At 33.7% G+C, this 20,930-nt stretch overlaps 1 protein-coding gene across 18 annotated transcripts in view; it reads right to left on the bottom strand.

Annotated features, from left to right (window-relative positions):
- LOC132203795 (zinc finger and BTB domain-containing protein 7A-like) overlaps positions 1 to 20,930 on the bottom strand; it is a 59,881-nt gene that overhangs the window by 3,319 nt on the left and 35,632 nt on the right. Inside the window, exon 7 of one of the 18 annotated variants that reach the window (XM_059631844.1) lies at positions 720 to 1,051. The exons of 3 other annotated variants lie outside the window; for them this stretch is intronic. In XM_059631844.1, the coding sequence (XP_059487827.1) occupies positions 735 to 1,051 (317 nt within the window). In that variant the 3' untranslated portion in view covers positions 720 to 734. Of the gene's footprint in view, positions 1 to 719; positions 1,052 to 6,294; positions 6,684 to 7,680; positions 8,043 to 8,487; positions 8,877 to 9,652; positions 9,997 to 10,657; positions 11,060 to 11,839; positions 12,172 to 13,379; positions 13,703 to 14,120; positions 14,459 to 15,322; positions 15,793 to 16,187; positions 16,629 to 17,150; positions 17,552 to 17,935; positions 18,375 to 18,519; positions 19,218 to 20,930 lie in introns of those variants that run through there. 14 more of the 18 variants (XM_059631824.1, XM_059631829.1, XM_059631823.1 and 11 more) reach the window with 14 other exon arrangements.

The following is a 20,930-nucleotide window of genomic DNA, read 5'->3' as shown; positions in this document are numbered from 1 at the left end:
GAAGTTTTAAATTTTAGGATGATTTTTTTTAAAGAAGAGGCATCAACCATGTTCAGTAATTAAAAAGTTATATTGTTACTCAATAGTAATTTTATTTTATTTAAAAGGAATAAGTTGTTAACTATTTATTCAAGGTAATTTAATTTCCTATATATCACTGCACATTATCCTCTTTAATTAAACGATGAGCATTTTGGCATCTACAACACTGATAAAAATGTTTATTTTATATCTTAGTTCATAATTATTTGAAGAACGTTGCATTCAGAAAGGAGTGAAATAATCTCAATAATTGATGGAAAGTGTCATTATAAATTTATTACTTTCTAATTAACTTTAAAGATGTTGTTTTTTATTCCTGATAGACTGCTTTGTTACCAGTCCTCTTCATAGTTGTTAATATTTGTTTGGAAATTAATTACATTTTTTCATAATTTTCTACCGTGGGAAACATCCATTGTTGATATGAATTCATAAAAGCCCTATGAGGGAAAAATATGAAAAAAATTGTTCTTCTTTTAAATGAACTGAGCTGCTCAAAAATATAATTTACTATTCTAATATTTTCTTTCATTGCATGAATTTTCGTTTCTAGCAAGTTGCAAAGACCTTAAACATTTATGTTAAATGAGATATTGAAGACAAAAAAACTAGGATTTTTTCATCTTTTTCCACTAAATTTATTTTGGCGCTGCTTTTATTGTTAGCACATGAAAACTTTATTGATTATTTTTTTATCCGGTTTTCTTGCAATATTTGTCAACTAAGTGCCTTCTGAGCGCCATAACGCTGCTGAAAACCTTCTTGCATTTTTTGCACGTTGTGCGGCCCTCGTGCACCGCCATGTGCTTCTGCAGGTCCTGGTGGTATACATAACTTTTGCCACACAAGGAGCAAACGCTACGTTCATTGTGCGTCCTGACATGCCGGTAGCAATGACCTCTTCCGCCACGGCCCGGGTAAATTTTGCCGCAGAACGTGCACTGAAAACCGGCGTTGTCGCTCAGCCGCATCACTGTCGCCGACACGGCCGCGACAAAATCATCAGCTCCTGCGAAAATGTTTAAATTTTTTTAAAAATAAATTTGCACCTCTATTTTTTTTTTTAAATTGTTAAGAACACGGAGAGAGGAATATTAAAGCATTAATAAAATTCCGCTGTGTAAAGATTTTATATCTTGGTGATTTTTCATAAAACAAATTTAAATAAAAAATTGGGTGAGTGAATTTTTCGATCGAGATTTCGATATTATCAATGTATCTTTCTCCACTTCTACAATCTGTAAAAAATATGTTCTTACAATTAGAAAATGATAATTTATATTTGAGAATATAAAAAGTAATAAATAATAATTACGTTCCACAGTTAATAAAAATTCAGATAATAATAACGTAGAAAATCAATAAAATATTATTCACCAATGCGAATAATTTTCACTAGCCCAGGTCGCTGAGCGCTCTGCCCATGTGTATAAAATTTTGGAGCCCACGGGAGGGAAAAAGTATGTAAAATAATTTAACAAATTAAGAACTTCTAAGTTTGGTATAATTTAAAAAGAAATTTGTAATGAACATTATTATTATTTTATTCATTATATTATTTATTTTTAACGCAAAAGTTACACAGAATACAACGGGAAACCGTTGCGTTGTGACACTCCGTGAATTTTAATGTCACAAAGTGCATACCTGAGAATTATTGAGAATTATTTTTATTAATTTCATTTCCAAAACAATATTTTTGCTGCCGCTGCTTGTCTTGGCGAATGAAAACCGTTATTTGACAGATTTTTTAGCTGGATTTCTTCTATTCAAGCAAGAGGCACCACTCATATGCTCTCTGAGATAATGTGAGCTGCTGAAGATTTTTTTGCACTTCTTGCACTTTGTGCGGCCCTCGTGCATCGCCATGTGCCTCTTTAGGTCGTCATAGTACGCATAACTTTTGTCACACAAGGTGCACTTGCTGCGTCCACTGTGCGCCCTGAGGTGCCTGTAGCAGCGACGTCTGGCGTCAGGGCCTGTGTAAATTTTGCCGCAGAAAGTGCACTGAAAACCGGCGTTGTTGCTCAGCTTCATCACCGTCTTCGACGCGCCGGGTGTGCCAAAATCACCAGGTCCTGCGAAAATGTGTGACGTTATCCTAAGCAACATGTCTGATTTGCTTACTCACAAGCTATGTTTTTGAGATGTCAACCCCTGAATTTACAGCTTGCATCCCGGCAGAAAGCAAAACAGATATTTTTAAATTCAATTTTAATAACACAAATCATATTATTTTTTATAAAAAAAAAAAAAAATTGAAATCAATTGGATACCTCATTAATTTGTATTCTACATTCTCAGTTTAGGTGCCAATATAGTCAATCAATATTATTTAGCTTAATTTTCTTTTGCATGTCTGGAGATGCAATTCCAGATAACGTTGTTCGCAGAGGACCTTCTTGCAATATTTGCACTGTGTGCGGCCTTCATGCATCGCCATGTGATTCCTCAGAGTAACGTCATTCTTGTAAATTTTGCCACACAAAGTACACTTGTTGGAACGGTTGTGCGATTTTACATGCCTAATGCAATTCCACTTTGCGCGTATGCCCGTGTAAATTTTACCGCACGCCTTGCACTGGAAACAGGAGTTGTCGCTCAGGTGCATCACTGATGCAATCGGAGATAATGAGTTGGCCGCAGGCATGTCAGAATCCCATATCCCTGCGGAAACGTTTGATTTTTAAATTAAATAAAATACCATTTGTTTTCATTATGAACAAAAGTATAACAAAAACTATTCAAAATTTTTTAAAAGATTTTTAATATTATTTTATTAAAATAAATATTTACATGTAAATATTTACAAGATAATATTTCATGTATGAAATATTATCTTTCCTAATTTTACACTAATTATCTGCCAAGTTTGTTCACTTTCAAATTTTAATTCCCCAAAGCAATTATTTCCATAACACAAAAATACTGATACTTCCTTTATTTTCATTCAATTCTCCATTCAGGTGTTGGTTTAGTCAAAGTCTATTATTTAGTAGATTTATTTTCTTTTGCAGTACTCAAAGTGCAAACGGAGCGACCTTTCGTCACTGAGCACTTTCTTGCATTTTTTGCACTTTGTGCGGCCCTCGTGAAACGACATGTGCCTCTTCAAACTACATTTGTACGTGTAACTTTTGCTGCACAAATTGCACACGATGGGACCGGAGTGCGCTTTTACGTGCTCAATGCAACTCCATTTGGCCGCAGGGCCTGTGTAAATTTTGCCGCACGCCGTACATTGGAAACCGGCGTTGTCACTCAAGTGCATCACGGATGCTTTTGGAGCCAACAAGTTGGCCGCAAGCATGTCCGAATCCCCAAGCCCTGCAAAAACATAATTTTAATTTAAAAATTTCGCAACGTAGTTTCAAGTTATTTAAATCATTGTTACAAGAACAAATGAATAAAAAACTATTCATGAATTAAAATATTGAAATTTTCATAACTATAAATTTGTTTGATAATATTAATCATTAAATAAATCGTGATTTTTGCGTGCTCAATGCCATTCAATCTCGTGCTGTTAAAAATGGTAATGCGAAATTTTTAAAAATGATGCATTTCGTGCAAAAAATAAATTAATTGAATTTTAATCACAGAAATGTTACAATATTCCTATTTAATCAAAAAACCTTGTCCTCTATCATATGGGAAAAAAGAAGTGCCGATATTAAAAAAATGATCATTTAAATTTTTTTTAATGATTGCAATATTAAGTAAATATCTTTAAAATTGTGAGCCAAGCTGTTGAAGTCATGGATTTAAAATGCTATTTATTAATATTTTTTAGAAACCCAATTTTATTTCTTCAGAACAATTTGTTTTCCAAACATCATAAAATGCAGCAATTGATATTTCTTTTATTTTGATTCCATATTCCACATTTAGGTGTTGATTTCGTCAAAGTCATTTTAAGCAAGTTTTCTTTTGCAGAACTCAAAGTGCAAACGGAGCGTCCTTGCGTCACCGAGCACTTTCTTGCACTTTTTGCACTTTGAATGACCTTTATGCAATGACATGTGCCTCGTCAGACTACAGGCATTTTTGTAGCTTTTGCCACACAAAGGGCAAATGCTGGAACCGTAGTGCGATTTTACGTGCGCAGTACAAGTTGATTTGGCACTGTTGCCTGTGTAAATTTTGCCGCACGCCGTGCACTGGAAACCGGCGTTGTTGCTCAGGTGCATCACAGTCGCCTTCGTGGCCATTGAGTTAGGCGCAAGCATGTCAAAATCCCTGAGTCCTGTGAAAACGTTAGATTTTTAAAATAAATTTGCAACTCGAAGTTTTCAGTTAAAAACGTAAAAAGTTTTTCAAAAAGAAGAAACACTTTTCAAAAAAAGTTAAAATATCATTTTAAGAAATATTAAATTGATTGTGACTTCATCATTCATTACATAAAAAATTTATCTTTGAGGATAAAACGATTAACGTTAAAAACAATCGTGAAATTTGTGGATTTTTGTTTTTAATAAATTTATATATACAGCTTCCAAATTAAAAGAAAGTTCATTTAGCAATATCAAATGTAGAAAAATAAATTAGTTTGTAGACAAAAAAAATGCACATGATATTACGATTTGAAAAAATCCATTTTTAATAATCCAAAGAAATAAGAAATTATTTGCCTAACATCAAAATTTATTTATTTTGATTCAATATTCTCAATTTAGGTGCTGATTTCTTCAAAGTTTTTGTTTGAGTAGCTTCATTATTTTTTACAAGTCTCCAAGTGCAAACGGAGCCTCGGTTTATCACTGAGCACTTTCTTGCACTTTTCGCACTGTGTGCAGCCTTTATGCAATGACATGTGCCTCGTCAGATTGCAGGCGTATGTGTAGCTTTTGCCACACAAAGGGCAAACGCTGGAACCGTAGTGCGATTTTACGTGCGCAGTACAAGTCGCTTTGGCACTGATGCCTGTGTAAATTTTGCCGCACGCCGTGCACTGGAAACCGGCGTTGTCGCTCAGGTGCATCACCGACGCCATCGGAGCCAACGAGTTGGCCGCAAGTAAGTCAGAATCCCCAAGCCCTGCGAAAACGTTTGATATTTGAGATAAATTTAAGCAACTATGAGTTTTTCAGTTTTTAAATACGTCAAGAGCTGAACGAAAGAATTTAAAGCTAATCAAAATTATAAAATATTTAATATAATTTATTTTTTTAATGTCAGGTCAAGACAAAGTCTTGTCATCCTGAGCCCATTATCAGTGGTGCAGAAGGCACCACCCAATTTCTAACTTATTTAAGCAGGTTGTAAGTAGAGAACACCAAACTTTTATCAGTTAATTTGAAATTGAACAATTTTAATTCACCAAAACATTGAAATTTCACATTGTCGTATTTTTATAGATCAAGCAACCAACATATATTCTTCATTTAGGTGCTGATGGTGATTTATTTTTTGTGCAACCGCCTGACCTCAGGTGCGAATGGAGGTAGCGTTCCCTGCTGAAGACCCTGTTGCACTTTTTGCACTTGGTGCGACCCTCGTGGACCGCCATGTGCATCTGCAGGTCTGACAAATAAGAGTAACTTTTGCCGCACAGTTCGCACTTGCTGCGTTCAATGTGCGCTTTCACGTGTCGGTTGCATTGACCTTTGGCTTTGGATCCCTTGTAAATTTTGCCGCACGCAGTGCACTGGAAACCAGCGTTGTTGCTCAGATGCACCATCAACGCCGTTGAAGCAAATGAGTTGGTCGCAAGCATGTCAACATCCCCAAGTCCTGCGGAAACATTTGATTTTTAAAACAAAAACCCAACTCGCAGTGTTTTTGGGATGCAAAAATTTTAAGGGAGAAATGGATAAAAAAGTATTTAAGTATTAGTTTTTTTTTCAAAAATTACGAAATAAATCGCGAGTGCAAAGTTGCCCATGCAAGATTCTAAATTAAGAACTCCTTATTGACAGTCAAATCAAGTCTTTACAACAATAGAAGCCATTTTGGGCAATTATTGGGAAAAAAACAAACCATTGTTGTAAAGACTTGATTTGACTATGTCAATAAGGAGTCCTTAATCACATTATTCTGGAAAAAAATTGACCGGGGGTTTTTTTTTATAATAATTTCATTTTATCATTGAAATATTATTTAGTAAATTAGTTAATTACCTTTTAGAATTAATTATTAGGCACAAGTTGTAAAAATAAAATTCTCCAAACTATTATTTTAGAGATTGAATTTTAATCCATTAAAACTATAAAACTATTTTTCCCCAATTTTTATAGACGAATTAATCAATAAATCCAAACTGATATGTCAGTTGCTTGTTCTTTTGCTTGTTCTTGCTTTGATGCGGATTATTTTTCCTTTGCAAACACCTGATTTCAGGTGGTGTAGGAGGCCGGTTTCCCTGCTAAAGATCCTATTGCATTGTTTGCACTTAGTGCGACCCTCGTGCATCGCCATGTGCTTCACTAGGTCGTTATGGTATGCGTAACTACTGCCGCACACATTGCACTTGCTGCGTTCAATGTGCGCTTTTACGTGCCGGTTGCATTGAGCTCTGGCGGTGGGCCCAGTGTAAATTTTGCCACACGCAGTGCACTGGAAGCCGGCGTTGTTGCTTAGATGCATCACCGACGCTGTTGAAGCAAAAGAGTTGTCCGCAGGCGTGTCTAAATCTCCAAGTCCTGCGAAAACGTTGGATTTTTTAAATGAAATTTAATCCGCAACTTTTAAAGTTTTCAGTTGTAGAAAATATTAAGAGCGGATTAGAAGATTTAAAAAAGCTCGATGTTAGTAAAATAATTGTTTAAAGAGTATGAAAAGAAAATCGCGATTTCAAAGTGTTGATCCATACGCAAGTTTAAGCTTATTAACAAAAAAATTATTCTGGAATAATAAATTCTCTGATGAGGATCCTTAAAATATTGATCATTTTAAACTAGTGAATAGGTGGATCAAGTCAAGATTCTAAATATACCCCATTATTAGGCAGGTTTCATCCAAAATAATGGTTCGAAAATCCAATTTTAATTCACGGAAACATTAATTTTTCTGATTTGTCATAATAAGTTTTTTTTTTAAAGACAAATTAATTAATATATCAGACCGATTTTTTCAATGGAAATGAAGCGATCGGGCTTTTCCTTGTTGCAGAAAGTTGTTTTTATTCAAAAACAAATGGCTCTACCAGTGATTTTTCCATAGTTAGAAAATGTTATTAATTTAAACGTTTGTTGAAAATTAAATAAAATTTTGAAAATCTTAGAGTTGTTAAAATACTAAGAGATGATTATGAGATTAAAGAAAATGTAGTTCATATAATTATTGTTTACAAATCATAAGAAAATCATATTTTATAGGTATTATCAATATAGACGTTTAAACGTTTATACTTATCCACTTTAAAGTTATTCTGGAGTATATTAAATTCACTAAGGCGGTTCTTCAAATATAAATAATTTAAAAATTATGGATTAGTAATTATTATTATTAAAACAAGTTTACAATAACAACATTAAGTATAAAATCATCAGGCAGGTTGTATCCAAAATAGGTACTCCTCACTATTGTTTTTAAAATTTTTGTAATTCGATTTCAATTTAAACAAAACATAAGTTTTTCAAATGTGTCTAATTTTTATGTACAAATTTATTAATAATAAAAAGTGATTCGTCAGTTCTCTGAACGTATTTTCATTTAGTGTCGATTTATATTTTTTTTGCAAGCGCCTGACTTCTGGTGCAAATAAAGTTGGCGTTCCCGGCTGAAGACCCAATTGCACTTATCGCACTTGGTTTGACCCTTGTGCATCGCCATGTGCTTCCTAAGGTCGTCTTTGTATGCATAACTTTTTCCGCACAATGAGCAAACGCTGCGTCCACGCAGGTGCGCTTTTACATGTCGGTTGCATTGACCTTTGGCATTGGACCCAGTGTAAATTTTTCCGCACGCCGTGCACTGGAAACCGGCGTCGTCGTTCAGATTTACCACAGACGCCTCCAGAGCAAAAGAGTTGGCCGCAAGCATGTCAAAATCCCCAAGTCCTGCGGAAACATTTGATTTTGAAAATTAAATTGAATTTGCAACTCGTAGAGTTTTCAGTTGTAAAAAATATTAGATCTAATCATCTATGATTATGAGATTTAATGAAAACTGTACACATAGTTAGTACAATAATTGTTTAAAAAGTCTAAATCACGATTTTCAAGTTATATATAAACAAGTTTTGATCATGCACATTCAAATTATTCTGGAATAATTAATTTACCTGTTTTATTCTAGGAAAAATGTGAATAGTAGATTACTAATTAAATCAAAGTTGCAATTATAATATTAAAAATAAATTATTAGACACAATTAGACAGGTTGTATTGTTTAAAATACTCAAGACTATTATTTTTAGAAACTACATATTAATCAGTATTTTTTGTTTTGTCTTATTTTTTAATCATTAACTAAATGAAACTAAACTGACAAATTACAATTCTTTTTTAACACAATTCTTCATTTAGAAGCTGATTTAGATTTAGTGCGGATCGATTTTCTTTTGCAATTGCTGATCTGGATGTGCGTCTGGAGCGCCCGTTCGTCGCTGAAGATCTTCCTGCAAGTTTTGCACTTGGTTTTGCCCTCGTGCACCGCCATGTGCATCTGCATGTCCCACGCATAAGCGTAACTTTTACCGCACAACGCGCAAACTTTGCGTTCAACGTGCGCTTTTACGTGTCGGTTGCATTGACCTTTGGCCTTAAAAATTTTGCCGCACGCCGTGCACTGGAATCCGGCGTTTTCACTCAACTCCATCGTCGACGCGGTCAAAGTCAACAGTTTTTCATCGATCACTTTGAATCCAGCAGAATGACAGACATCCTCAAATCCTGCGAAAATATTTTCAAATTAAAGCTGGAATTCCCGTCCTTCACTTGAATTAAGTCAACTTTAACTTTAAAATTTCATTGATTTTTTACTTTGAATGTAATTTCATTTTGAATTGAAAATTGAATGCAAAGTAAATGGCATTAACTGAAAGATTAGAATTATTGTTGTAATCCAATTAAATATCCATCAATCTTTCCAAAGTCGACTCCAAGTAAAAATAATTGATCTGAGTGACAGCTTTTTACCAGGGCCAAATTGGATTTTGAATTAATTATAAAAAAATTCATCACCTAACGGAAATACTATGCACTTTAATTGCAAAAATCTATTAGACAAAAGCAGTCGAGTAAGTCGAAATTTCATTAAAAAATAACAATACATTTTATCAACAAGAAACTTGAGCGGAGTTCAAAGATTTTCCTGTTAATTCAATTATCTTTTATTCCCTTTTATCATTTAACTAAAATCGTTCATTATTTCTATTGCAGAAATAAAATGACAATCACTTGCAAGAGTTGCAAGCCATATGTTATAATATAATTTTACTTCTGTTTAAAAATTTATAATTAGTGGAATTTTTTGGTAGTATTTCTCGATCGAGGGCAGATTCATGGTAATTTCAATTTAAAGTCGGCTATTCCTCAATGGGTTTTGTAAGTTGTTTATTGTTTAAGAAAAAAACAATAATCCTGCTCTACATGTTTTGGCTGCAGCAATAATTCACCAGTTTTCTCAGTGGAGGTCAATAGAAGACGCCTGATTTTTTTTTAATTAAAAACTTTCATTAGAGCTACAGTTTTCCTTTGCAAATAGCGGCGTGTGCAATGAGCGCGTATTTGTGACTAAGGTTTTTCTTGCATTTTTGGCACTGGATGTGGCCCCTGTGCACCGACATGTGCCTGACGAGGCACTTTTTGTACGTGTAACTTTTGTAACACAAGCTGCAAGTGAAGGTGGGGCCGCTGTGCGATTGTATGTGCTGCAGGCAATGATCTCTGACGTGGAAAATTCTGCCGCACGCCGTGCACTGGAAGCCGGCGTTGTTGCTCAACACCATCACGGACGCCGCATGGTTGACCTCACCAAAGTCAGCAAAACGCGTGCCAGAATCAATAAGTCCTGCGAAAATATTTTCCACAAATAAAGTCATTTTCAGCGCAACCTCGATATTTTGCTTTGAGATTGAAACAGATATTGAATAAAAAGCTATAATTTTCTTTTAACTGTCACATCAAATTTTTAATTCATATTGCACAATTTTTGTTTTCAATTTCAACCTAGTGTATTATGAGTGCAACTATTGAAAAGAGCCGAAACTTATTTATTATTTATTGCTGTTTATTTGGCCTAATTAGTAAATCATTGTTTACATTCAATTGTTGAAAACAATTTACTTGAAAAGGAAAGGAATTGCTAGACAAAACGGCACCACCACTAGCAAGAATATTATCTTTAATCACAAAAAAATTTTGAATAAAAAAATCAATTGGCCACTAAAAAATTTAACCCTCTGAGTTGGAGCAAATTACCCGGTTTTTGAAAATTCAACGATTGGGTTGAAGATTATGAACTGCAAGAACTATTGAGCAAAATAATTTTCATTTAGAAACTAAATAATATCTGTTTTGTATTTTTTTTATTGCCAATCCTATCCATATTCTACCTACATAAACAAATTAAAATTGTATTCTGCAGAAAATATGAAATATCAAATATCGAAACAATTTATATCCCATTATCATTATTGATTTTGAACATATTCACTGAATATATCTTTTCTTAAATCCAATTTCATTGACTGATTTAGATTATTTAATTTACAAAGACTTCACTTAGACATTGGCCGGATCCATTTCGATCACAATAGTTTCTGGAGGAGGTTTGCAAGAGTGTCTGCGGAGCCAGCGTTTGTCCGAGAAGGACCTCTTGCACTTTTCGCACTGCGTGAGACCCTCGTGCATCTCCATGTGCTTCTTAAGGTCCTCGCGGTACGCGTACGTTTTGTCGCACAGGGTGCACTTGTTGTTGCGTTCCCGGTGCGCCCTCACGTGCCGGGTGCAATGACCTTTGGCCTTGAGCCCAGTGAAAGTTTTGCCGCACGCCGTGCACTGGAAACCACCGTTGTTGCTCAGGTGCCTCACCGACGCGGACGGCAACAGTTTCTTGTTCGGCCGCCGTTTGTCTGCGAAAATATCACGTTTCCAAGATCAAATTCAAATGCTTCGATTATTCGTCGCAATTTTGTAGGCAAGATTTTTTAAAGAAACGCTGGTACTTTTAAATGCTATTCTTGAATGTGAAATAATCATAGATGGTTAACCTGGTTTGGACCAGTTTGGACTTTCCAAACCAATATCATTTTGAATCAGACTAATTTAGGGAATTCGTATAACAAAAGAAGAAAAAATAGTGAGGTCCTTTTATATCCTATAGCAGTGCCTGCCTAAAATTTGATGTAATATAATAATTGGAATAATTTGATAATTCATAAAACCTCAACGTCTTTATCTGCCTTCCTGAATAATCTTGCAAACAAAAATTATCAAATTGTTGTCAATTTATTTTAGTACGTTGATTAGAAAATAATCCGTTTCATACAATCCCGATTAAATCTTGAATAAATTTTTAAAAACTTAAGATTTAATTTTGGAAAACATAAATGTATCTATTTTCGTGCTAAGTTAAAAAAACTTTCTGAAAATCAAGGATAGCTCAAAATTAGCCAAGAAGTGATAGCACGAAAAGTTGTCGAAATTTGTCCATAAAAGTAAATTTAAATTAATTAATTTACAAGAGATTTATAGATGGGCTTTTAAATTAGTAAGCAATTTTATCAAGCTAATATTTTTTTATTTCTATTTTCTTTGTCTATAATTAAAAAAGGTCCAACTTCTCGCTTCTTCTGAAACATTTTTGTCACATTTTTTGCGTTCTTGTAAATTATTATTTATCTTTTGCTTATTTCTAAATTATGATCTTAACAATTTTTTGTCATTCTGTGGTCCCGAAGCCCCCGCTTGTTGCTGAAAATCTTTCCGCATTTGGAACATTTAGTGTGGCCCTCGTGCACCGCCATGTGCTTGCCAAGATCACAGTCGTACTTGTAACTTTTGCCACAAATTTTGCACACGCTGGGACCAAAGTGCGATTTTATGTGGTCTTTACAATGGCCTGCTCTGCTTTTGAAAGTTTTGCTGCAAAAGCAGCATTTGAAGAAATTTTTGCTCAGCTCCACCGCCAAAGTCAATATCAGTTTGTCGTCTATCAGATCCTTAATTCCAAATTCATCAAATCCTGCGAAAAAGGTAAAGAAACAATTGCAGTTGAAATCATTTCCTTTTTTATCTAAAACTTTGAATATAATTACCGTCACCCAATCAAGCATGCCTCGAATGCATAATTTGTACTTAAAATGCAATTTCTTATTATATTTAATGTTAAAATGTTCAAATTCTTGAATAACAAATGTGAACAACTGGGTATTTAAAAATGGATCATAATGGAAATCTTTCAAATTTTACAATTACATTTTAAATAATCATAAATTGAGAGTAAAAGTGATTATAATAATTTTTTTTAACTTCCTTTTCCCCCATTTTTTCGAAATAAATACGATTTTTGGTTGAATTGGGTTGAATGAAGAAAAGTAAGCATTTTTTTAAAATTAACTTACAATATTTAATTATAATAATGTTTAAATTAAGAAAGGATCATGGTGATTTGAATTTAAAGTCTCACAGCTCATGAATTATGGCGCTGCCCGCAGCCAAAACATGTAGGGCAGGATAATTATTGTTTTTCCTAAAACGACTCACAAAACCCATCGAGGAAAAGCTGAGTTTAAATTCCAATCACCATGAATCAACACTCGATTGAGAAATTCTAATACAAAATTTAAAAAAAAAGGTTCTTTAATTAACTTATGAATACTGATTTTATTTTTAATTCATGGAATTATTATTGAATTAATCTTTTATTAAACCAACTTATAAGTTCTTCGTGTTAATTTGGTTACGTTTTCCGTTTTTACTCCTCTGGTACTGCTTAGGTTTCTTCCTGTGTCTCATGAGCGCTATTGTGCTTTTTTAAATCATTCCGCATTAGGAACATTTCGTGCGGCCCTCGTATACCACCATGTGCTTTTGAAGGCCAAACGGAGAACTTGTAACTTTTGCCCCACACTTTGCAAACGCTGGGACCATAAAGTGCGTTTTTAGGTGGTCCTTGCAATGACATTTGCGTTTGATCTTCAAGAAAATCAAATCTTTGAAATACAGGATTTCTGATAGGTGAAGATTTCATGATATGTGGACTTGGAGATTTAATTTCTAATTGGATTATTTTCAAAATTATTTGACACACACGGTTTAATTATTATTTCATAGAATAATGAAATAATTTTTTACTTTTTACTGGTTTTATTTGGTTTAGTAATTAATTAATTAAATTTTTTATTAATAAACTAACTTTTTATTAATAGATCAAACTGATCATGAACTTATATCGCCTTCTCTCTTCTAGCACGTCTTCTTGTGTTTTTTGAGAGTACGCGTGTCGCAGAAAACCTTTCCGCATTTGGAACACTTAGTGCGGCCCTCATGCAACGCCATGTGCTTTCCAAGATCATGAGGGTACTTGTAACTTTTGCCGCACAATTGGCAAACGTAGGACTCGAAGTGCGTTTTAATGTGCATCCTGCAATTGCCTCTGCTAATGAAACGTTTGTTGCAAATTTTGCACTGGAAGCATTGGTCGCCAAACTCCACCAGCGACGCCGATATCGGATCATCTTCAATCGGATCCCCGATTCCGAATTCATCAAACCCTGCAAAAATATGGTACAATTGCTAAATAAAATACTATTTCATTTTGAATTTAAAACTTTCATTGCTGCGCAATGCTTAAAATATTTTTTTACATAGTTAAAAACTATGAAAATATGAATTATTTTCTTGTAAAATTTATTAAAATATAAATTTTCATTCATGAAAGGTGAAATTCTGGGAAATTTAATGTGCGCTTTGATGCAGATAAAATATTTTCCGTTTTGAAGCAAGCGAGAGTTTAAAAAAAAGCTCGAATTATTTGCGGAAGCTTCCAAAATTCTCATTTCTGTGCATATTTAAATCTTCACAGCTATTCAGGTCAGTTTAGCGATGGTTTTTCTGTAGTTCTGGATAAATGAAAAAAGCAGTAATTTTTAATTCCATGAATCATTTTATTAATTGAAGGTGCTTCAAATATTGCACGTAAAGAATTCAACAAATTTTTGCCCTTGTGTGTCTAGTGCACGCCGATTTTGAGTTGAAAACCTTTCCACATTTGGAACATTTAGTGTTGCCCTTGTGCATCTCCATGTGGTTTTTAAGATTAAATTTATACTTGTAACTTTTGCCACACACTTTGCAAACGCTGGCACCAAAGTGCGTTTTAATGTGCTCTTTGCAATTGGATTTGGCTTGAGGACCAGTGAAAGTTTTGCTGCAACAGAAACACTTGAAGCACTTCTTGCTCAGCTCCACCACTAAATTTGAAGTCATTTCGTTGTCTAGCAGATCCCTATTTTCAAATTCCTCAAATCCTGCAAAAATATTAAAAAAAAATCATAAATGAAATAAAATTTCCCCTTGATAAATTTTTAATTATCAAGGGCCGTCAGCTGCGAGGCGACGACAAACAGCACCCCCACCTCCAGTCACCAACGACCTACAATAAATTCGGCCGCGGCGCTTTTTCCTTCATAATCATCAATCCCTGGAACAACCTGCCACCTGCCCCTCAAGCAATTTTTCCCTCCCTCTGCAAGGAGCATTTGTGGCAGTAATTCAAGATTTTAAAGTGTTTGTGAAATTGTTCTTTTTTTTTCTTCGATAATGTGGGTTTACCGCGGCGGCCGAGTCTCTTTTGATGTCGGGCGTTTTAGCAGACATCGGCTAGTTGTAAACCCTTTCTTCTCTTTTTTTTCCAATTTAGAATTTCTGTATTGACCGAGAAGAATAAATAATAATAATAATAATTTAAAATATAATCATCACCCATGCCTGAATCGATCAATTATTTGTATTAATGGTATTTTTTTTTTTTTAGAAATAATTTACTTTTCTTACATGTTAAATTAATGTGCTTTAATTTTCATACATCAAGGATGAAAAGCTGGTAATATTTTATATTTAATTATTTAAAAATTAACTGAATTTGGATTAACCAGTGTGACGAAATTGAAATATCTTAAATTTTACAATTCAGAATTGTGCAGATTTTATTATATGCAGTAAGATATATTAAATTAATTTAATTTAATGCGCTCCCCTCACCCCATTAATAATTCAGATATGAGTTCACAGTAAGATTATGGAAGCAATTCCTTAATAAAAATATCCTAAAATCTTGTACTTTCATAACAGGATTATTATTTTAGTTTATTTGTCCACATTGTTACATCAAAATGTTTACATACAATTGTTGAAAACAATAGTTTATTTGAGGAAAAAAAGGAATTGCTCGACGAAACGGCACCACCACTGGCAAGAACTTCCGAGATCAAAAAGACATCTGCCGCAGTGAGCCTCTCAATATAATTGTGTATTTTTTTTTAAGTTGCGATTTATTTCTTCGAGCATATCTTCATGTGTCTCATGAGCACGTTTCTATTACTGAAAACCTTTCCGCATTTTGAACATGTTGTGCGACCCTCGTGCATCTCCATGTGGTTTTTCAAATCAAAGGAATACTTGTATTTTTTGCCGCACACTTTGCAAATGCTGGACTCAAAATGCGTTTTAATGTGCATCTTACAATTGCCTTTTTGAGTGAAACGTTTGTTGCAAATTGTGCACTGGAAGGGCTGGTTGCTCAACTCCACCAGCGACGCCGATATCGGATCATCGACTATCAGAGTCCCGAATTCCTCAAATCCTGCGAAAATATTGCACAAATGCAAATGAAATACGTATTTCGTATTGTAATAAAAAAAATAAAAAACCGAAATTTATATTTTAACTGTGACCATGCCTTTGTTTTTCTATAATTGTAAACGATGAAAGTAATGTAATAATTTTTTAATCATTTATAGAACATGCAAGTCTTTTTTCCCGAGTGAAAGTATTTAATATTAATCACAAAAATGCAAAAGAGAAAAAAAGCTTTCAAATTTTTCCCTTCTCTGCATATTTGCGGAAAAACAAATCCACATAAATCGATAATATTGCAGTGAACAATATTTAAATTTTAATTTTCTCACTACATATTTAGTTCAGTTTACACAAGTTTTCTCTGCTTGTTTTGTTAAATAAAATAAGCAATAATTTCAATTTCCATGAATCAATTTAGTATTTATTAAGTGATTCTAATTGTAAGTTTACAAATAAAAATCAGTTGGCGTTGTTTTCGTTCTAGTATTTTTCCTTTTTCATCGCATTTGAAAAATTAACAAACAGTTGTCATTATGTGTCGATGGAGTGCATGAACTGAGCTTAAAACCTTTCCGCATTTGGAGCATTTTGTGCGGCCCTTGTGCACCGCCATGTGCCTCTGAAGGTGAAAGAAGAACTTGTAACTTTTTCCACACACTTTGCAAACGCTGGGACCAAAGTGCGTTTTAATGTGATCCTTGCAATGGCCTTTGGCTTGGGGACCATTGAATGTTTTGCTGCAAAGGGAGCATTTGAAGCATTTTTTCCTCAGCTCCACCACTAAATTTGAAATCAATTTTCTGTCTACCAGATCCTTAATAGAAAATTCCAGAAATCCTGCTAAAACAAAACAAAAATTCAAATAATTAAATAAAACCTCTTTCTAATTAATGGGAGACTTTCAAATTCTAAGTTAGCTTGTGGAATTTGCTGGTGCTGACTTAGTCTTGTGAATATCCCCCTATAAATTTAGAATTTGACCTTAACCCAGGCATGCCTCAAATAAATTAATTTTTACTGAAACTGATGTAAGTCATTTTCTTACAATTTATTTAAAATGAAATGCTTAATTGGTAATGAAAAGTGGAATTATTTTAAAATTAATAGATTAGTCAAGAAGACATTTAAATTTATTTTAAAATTTTACATTTATTCTCTGTTTTGCGCATATTTCATTAATTGCATAAAAAGAGGTTCAATTTAAACTCTCCCTTAGGAAACTCTCATTTTTCCTACTTATGCAGATATTCATTTAAAAGCGGTTTTTATAAGTTCAGTTATTTCTTTAAATTAATTTATTTACCACATCCGATTTATTATTATTTTTTGACTCTAAAAATTGGTCTTAAAAATGTAATTAATGTTATTGGGTTTCAAACAAAAATATTTTGTTCATGCTTAAACTGATTGTGAAATTTTGGAATTTTTTAATTCGTTATTTTCTTCAAGCACTTCTTAGCATTTATCCTTGTGTCTCATGAGCACGTATGTTGAGGCGCAAACCTTCCCGCATTTTAAACATTGTGTGCGACCCTCATGAACAGCCATGTGCTTCTGAAGATCAAAGGAGTACGTGTAACGTTTTCCACACACTTTGCAAACGCTGGACTCAAAATGCGTTTTAACGTGCTTCTTGCAATTGCCTTTCTGTTTGATACGTTTGTTGCATATGTTGCACTCGAAATGGTCCCCGAGATCCACCATCGACGCTGATACCAGATCGTCGTCTGTGGTCTGATTCCCAATTCCAAAGTCATCAAACCCTGCGAAAATAGGGTACAATTGCAAAATAAATCCTATTTCACTTTCAGGATAAAGATTTTGATTTGAACAGTTTATATAAATACATAATTATTTATAATAGAAAACAACAAAATTATCCATAATTTTCTAATAATTTGTGGAAAATTAAACTGCTGGACTCTTTCTTCTATGATAAGTGAAATTATTGACAATTTAATGAGCACTCACCAAAATTTTCTGTTTAATAGGAATAGGATTGGAAAAAAAGAAGCTAAATTAGGCAAAAAAAAAGGTTTCTTTGCATATTTACAAGTTGAATCTTCTCAAAAATAGATTTTTAATTATTAGGTCAATCTCAAAGTTTTTTTTTTTTATATTCTGATGAATGAAATAAGGAAGATAAATTTATTTATTAATAATTTTATTATTTATAATAATAAGTGGATGAAAGCATTAAAAACTCTTCCAAATCAGTTTTGGTGTTGTTTCCGTTCCTTTCATTTTCTCCTTTCATTTAGAAAAAAAATTAACAAATATTCATAGTTGTGTGCCTTGAGAGCGCCCATATAGAGCTGAAAACTTTTTCGCATTTCAAACATTTTGTGCGCCCCTCATGAACCGCCATGTGCTTCTGAAGATCAAAGAAGTACTTGTAACTTTTGCCACACAATTTACAAACGCTGGGACCGAGGATGTGCGTCTTTATGTGCTCCTTGCATTTTTTGCTACGAGTGAAACGCTTGCTGCACATTGAACACTGGAAGCACTGGTTATTCAGCTGCACAACCGAAGCCGATACCAGTTTCTTGTCTTCCAGTTTGTCAATTCCAAATTCATGGAATCCTGCAAACATATTTCAGAATGAAAGCATTTTATTTCTTTTCAATAAAAAATTTTTAAAATGTTAACTTCTTACATTCATTAGGTGCAACGATTTATTTTAAAAATTAATTTTTTTACATCATGTGCAAAGTCTGTTTTTTATGAGTGGTTAAAGGCTTAATTTTCTGTGCGTCTTCATATAGCAATAATAAATAAAATTTTTAATTCGAGGACAAGCAGATTTAAACCAATCAAAGAAAATAATAAAAAATTGCAGATATCATAATGAACTTTTCTTTCCATGCACTGTTTGAGTCTTGATATTAATATTTATATTACTTTCACTTTTTCTTTCTTTCCCACATTTTGGGATAATTTTTCATGATCTTAACTCTCCTGTATGTTGCGATGAATATAATATAGTTGGCAATTTTAATTTCCTAGCATCTCATTTAGCCATTTCATTTCCAAATTATGAAAATTATATAAATTTTGCATACTTCAAAAACTTTACTTTTGGTGGCTTTTTTTTACTTGCAGTTTTCACTCTGCATTAGCATTTTTTCTCTCTGTGTCTTTTAAGCGCTCGTATGCTGCTTAAAACTTCTCCACATTTGGAACATTTCGTGTGACCCTCGTGCACGGCCATGTGTTGTGAAAGATTACAAGGGTACTTGTATCTTTTGCCGCACACTTTGCAAACGCTGACACCGTAGTGCGTTCTGACGTGCTCCTTGCAATGTCCTTTATCATTGCAAAGTTTGCTGCAAATTTTGCACTGGAAGCACTTTTTGCTCAGCTCCACCACCAACGTTGATATCAGTTTGTCATCTATCTGATTCGTAATTCCAAATTCATCAATTCCTGCAAAAACATCAAAGAAATGATTGAAAATGGTTTTGTTTTAATTAAAAATTTTTAGCGTTACACAGTCAAACCTCAAATTAATATTGAAGTAGAACTTCATCAAATAAATACTTATTACCCGAAGTCAGGTTCATAAAACTTATTCGAAATTAAAACGTAAAATTCATGGCCTGACACTCATCCTAATTATATGATCAGATCTTTCAATCCTGTATTAAAAATAAACTGTTGACTGTTGTAAAACTAAATTGTCTGCTGTTGGCATGATAAGAACTCCCCATCAGATTCAGAAACTAGCAATAAAAGTGGTCCCAGTCCAGGTCATTTTCCCTTTATTTTCCATTTTTTTCGGCGATTAGCTCAAGGAATGGCACGTTTTTCGGTGCCAAACGGTATTTGAGGAGAAAGAGTGCTTCTTAGTACGTCTTCAATGAGCTAATGTTTTTTAGTTTACGCAGGAAACGACGCCGTCTGGTCTTTCCAAGTCAACTTCAACAGTCAAGTTTTTTCATTTGTTTTGGTTATACGAGGACTGGCCTGATATCTTTGTGGTTACAATTCAACTTTATGAACAATTTATTTTATACTGAGCAGCAACAGATTGGTGATAATTTTGGACACTTCTTCAGTAGTCCTCCCAGGATAGCATTAATTTTGCAGCACTACTGCAGCAATAACGTCCCCCCAAATTATTATTTTTATTTTTTTGGTATTTCTCCCAATGACAAATACAAGTCCCAAACAATATGGGCATATTTAATCTTGTGTCATTTCAAAAGACTAAATTGAAGATTGTTTTAAAGTTTCTTTTAATTTATTCTTTCCAACATTTTTACATAAGTTTGCAAGAACTCTCCTGGATGTTCAGGCATGCTGAATTATGTTTTATGATATTTCACAAGCATTCATGTAATTTTAATTTTGAACTGAAATTTTTAGTTTTTAACAGTGTTTATTTGCTCTGATTCTAGCAATTCTTTCTGTGTTGCATGAGAGAATGTACAGAGCTTAAAATCTTGCGACATTTGGGACATTTAGTGCGGCCCTTGTGCACTGCCATGTGCTTCCGAAGATTACTTGGGTGCTTGCAACTTTTTCCGCACACCTTGCAAACGCTCGGACCGTAGTGCGTTCTTATGTGATCCTTGCAATGGCCTTTACAGTTACGACCAGTGAAAACTTTGCTGCACATGGAGCACTGGTAGCCCATGTTGTTAAGCTCCACCAAAGACGCCAATATCAGATTGTCGTCTATCACTCTCTCATTGCCAAACTCATCAAATCCTGCGAAAATATTGATTTTTTTAAAATTTTATCCATCTAATGCAGCGAAATATTCACGCCTTGGAATTTAAAATTAAAAATAACAAAAGTTCATTAAAATAAGAACAGAAAATTTAATTAGTAAATCTTTGATTTTATATTTTTGCAAATGAGCATAAAGCATAAATTATTTCAGTCTTAAATTGAAAAAATTTAATTTTCAACTCTCATCATTCCTACGTTTTATGAAGTTTGCAACAAGTGGAGAACTCTCCTGGATAATCTGCTGAATTATGAGAGAAAAAAAATTCTAGTAATTTTATTTGAAACTGAAATTGATCACAGATTTTTATTGTACAGCATTTATTTATTTCCCCTGCCCCCCTTTTAGCAATGCTTTCTGTGTTGCATGAGAGCATGTACGGAGCTTAAAATCTTTCCGCAATC

The sequence above is a fragment of the Neocloeon triangulifer genome, unplaced genomic scaffold, assembly GCF_031216515.1.
Source record: "Neocloeon triangulifer isolate White Clay Creek 2 clone unplaced genomic scaffold, ASM3121651v1 ptg000017l, whole genome shotgun sequence".
NCBI classification, from domain to species: Eukaryota; Metazoa; Arthropoda; class Insecta; order Ephemeroptera; family Baetidae; genus Neocloeon; species Neocloeon triangulifer.
Note: the sequence above shows the minus strand (reverse complement) of the source record. Positions and strands in the feature narration are given on the sequence as shown.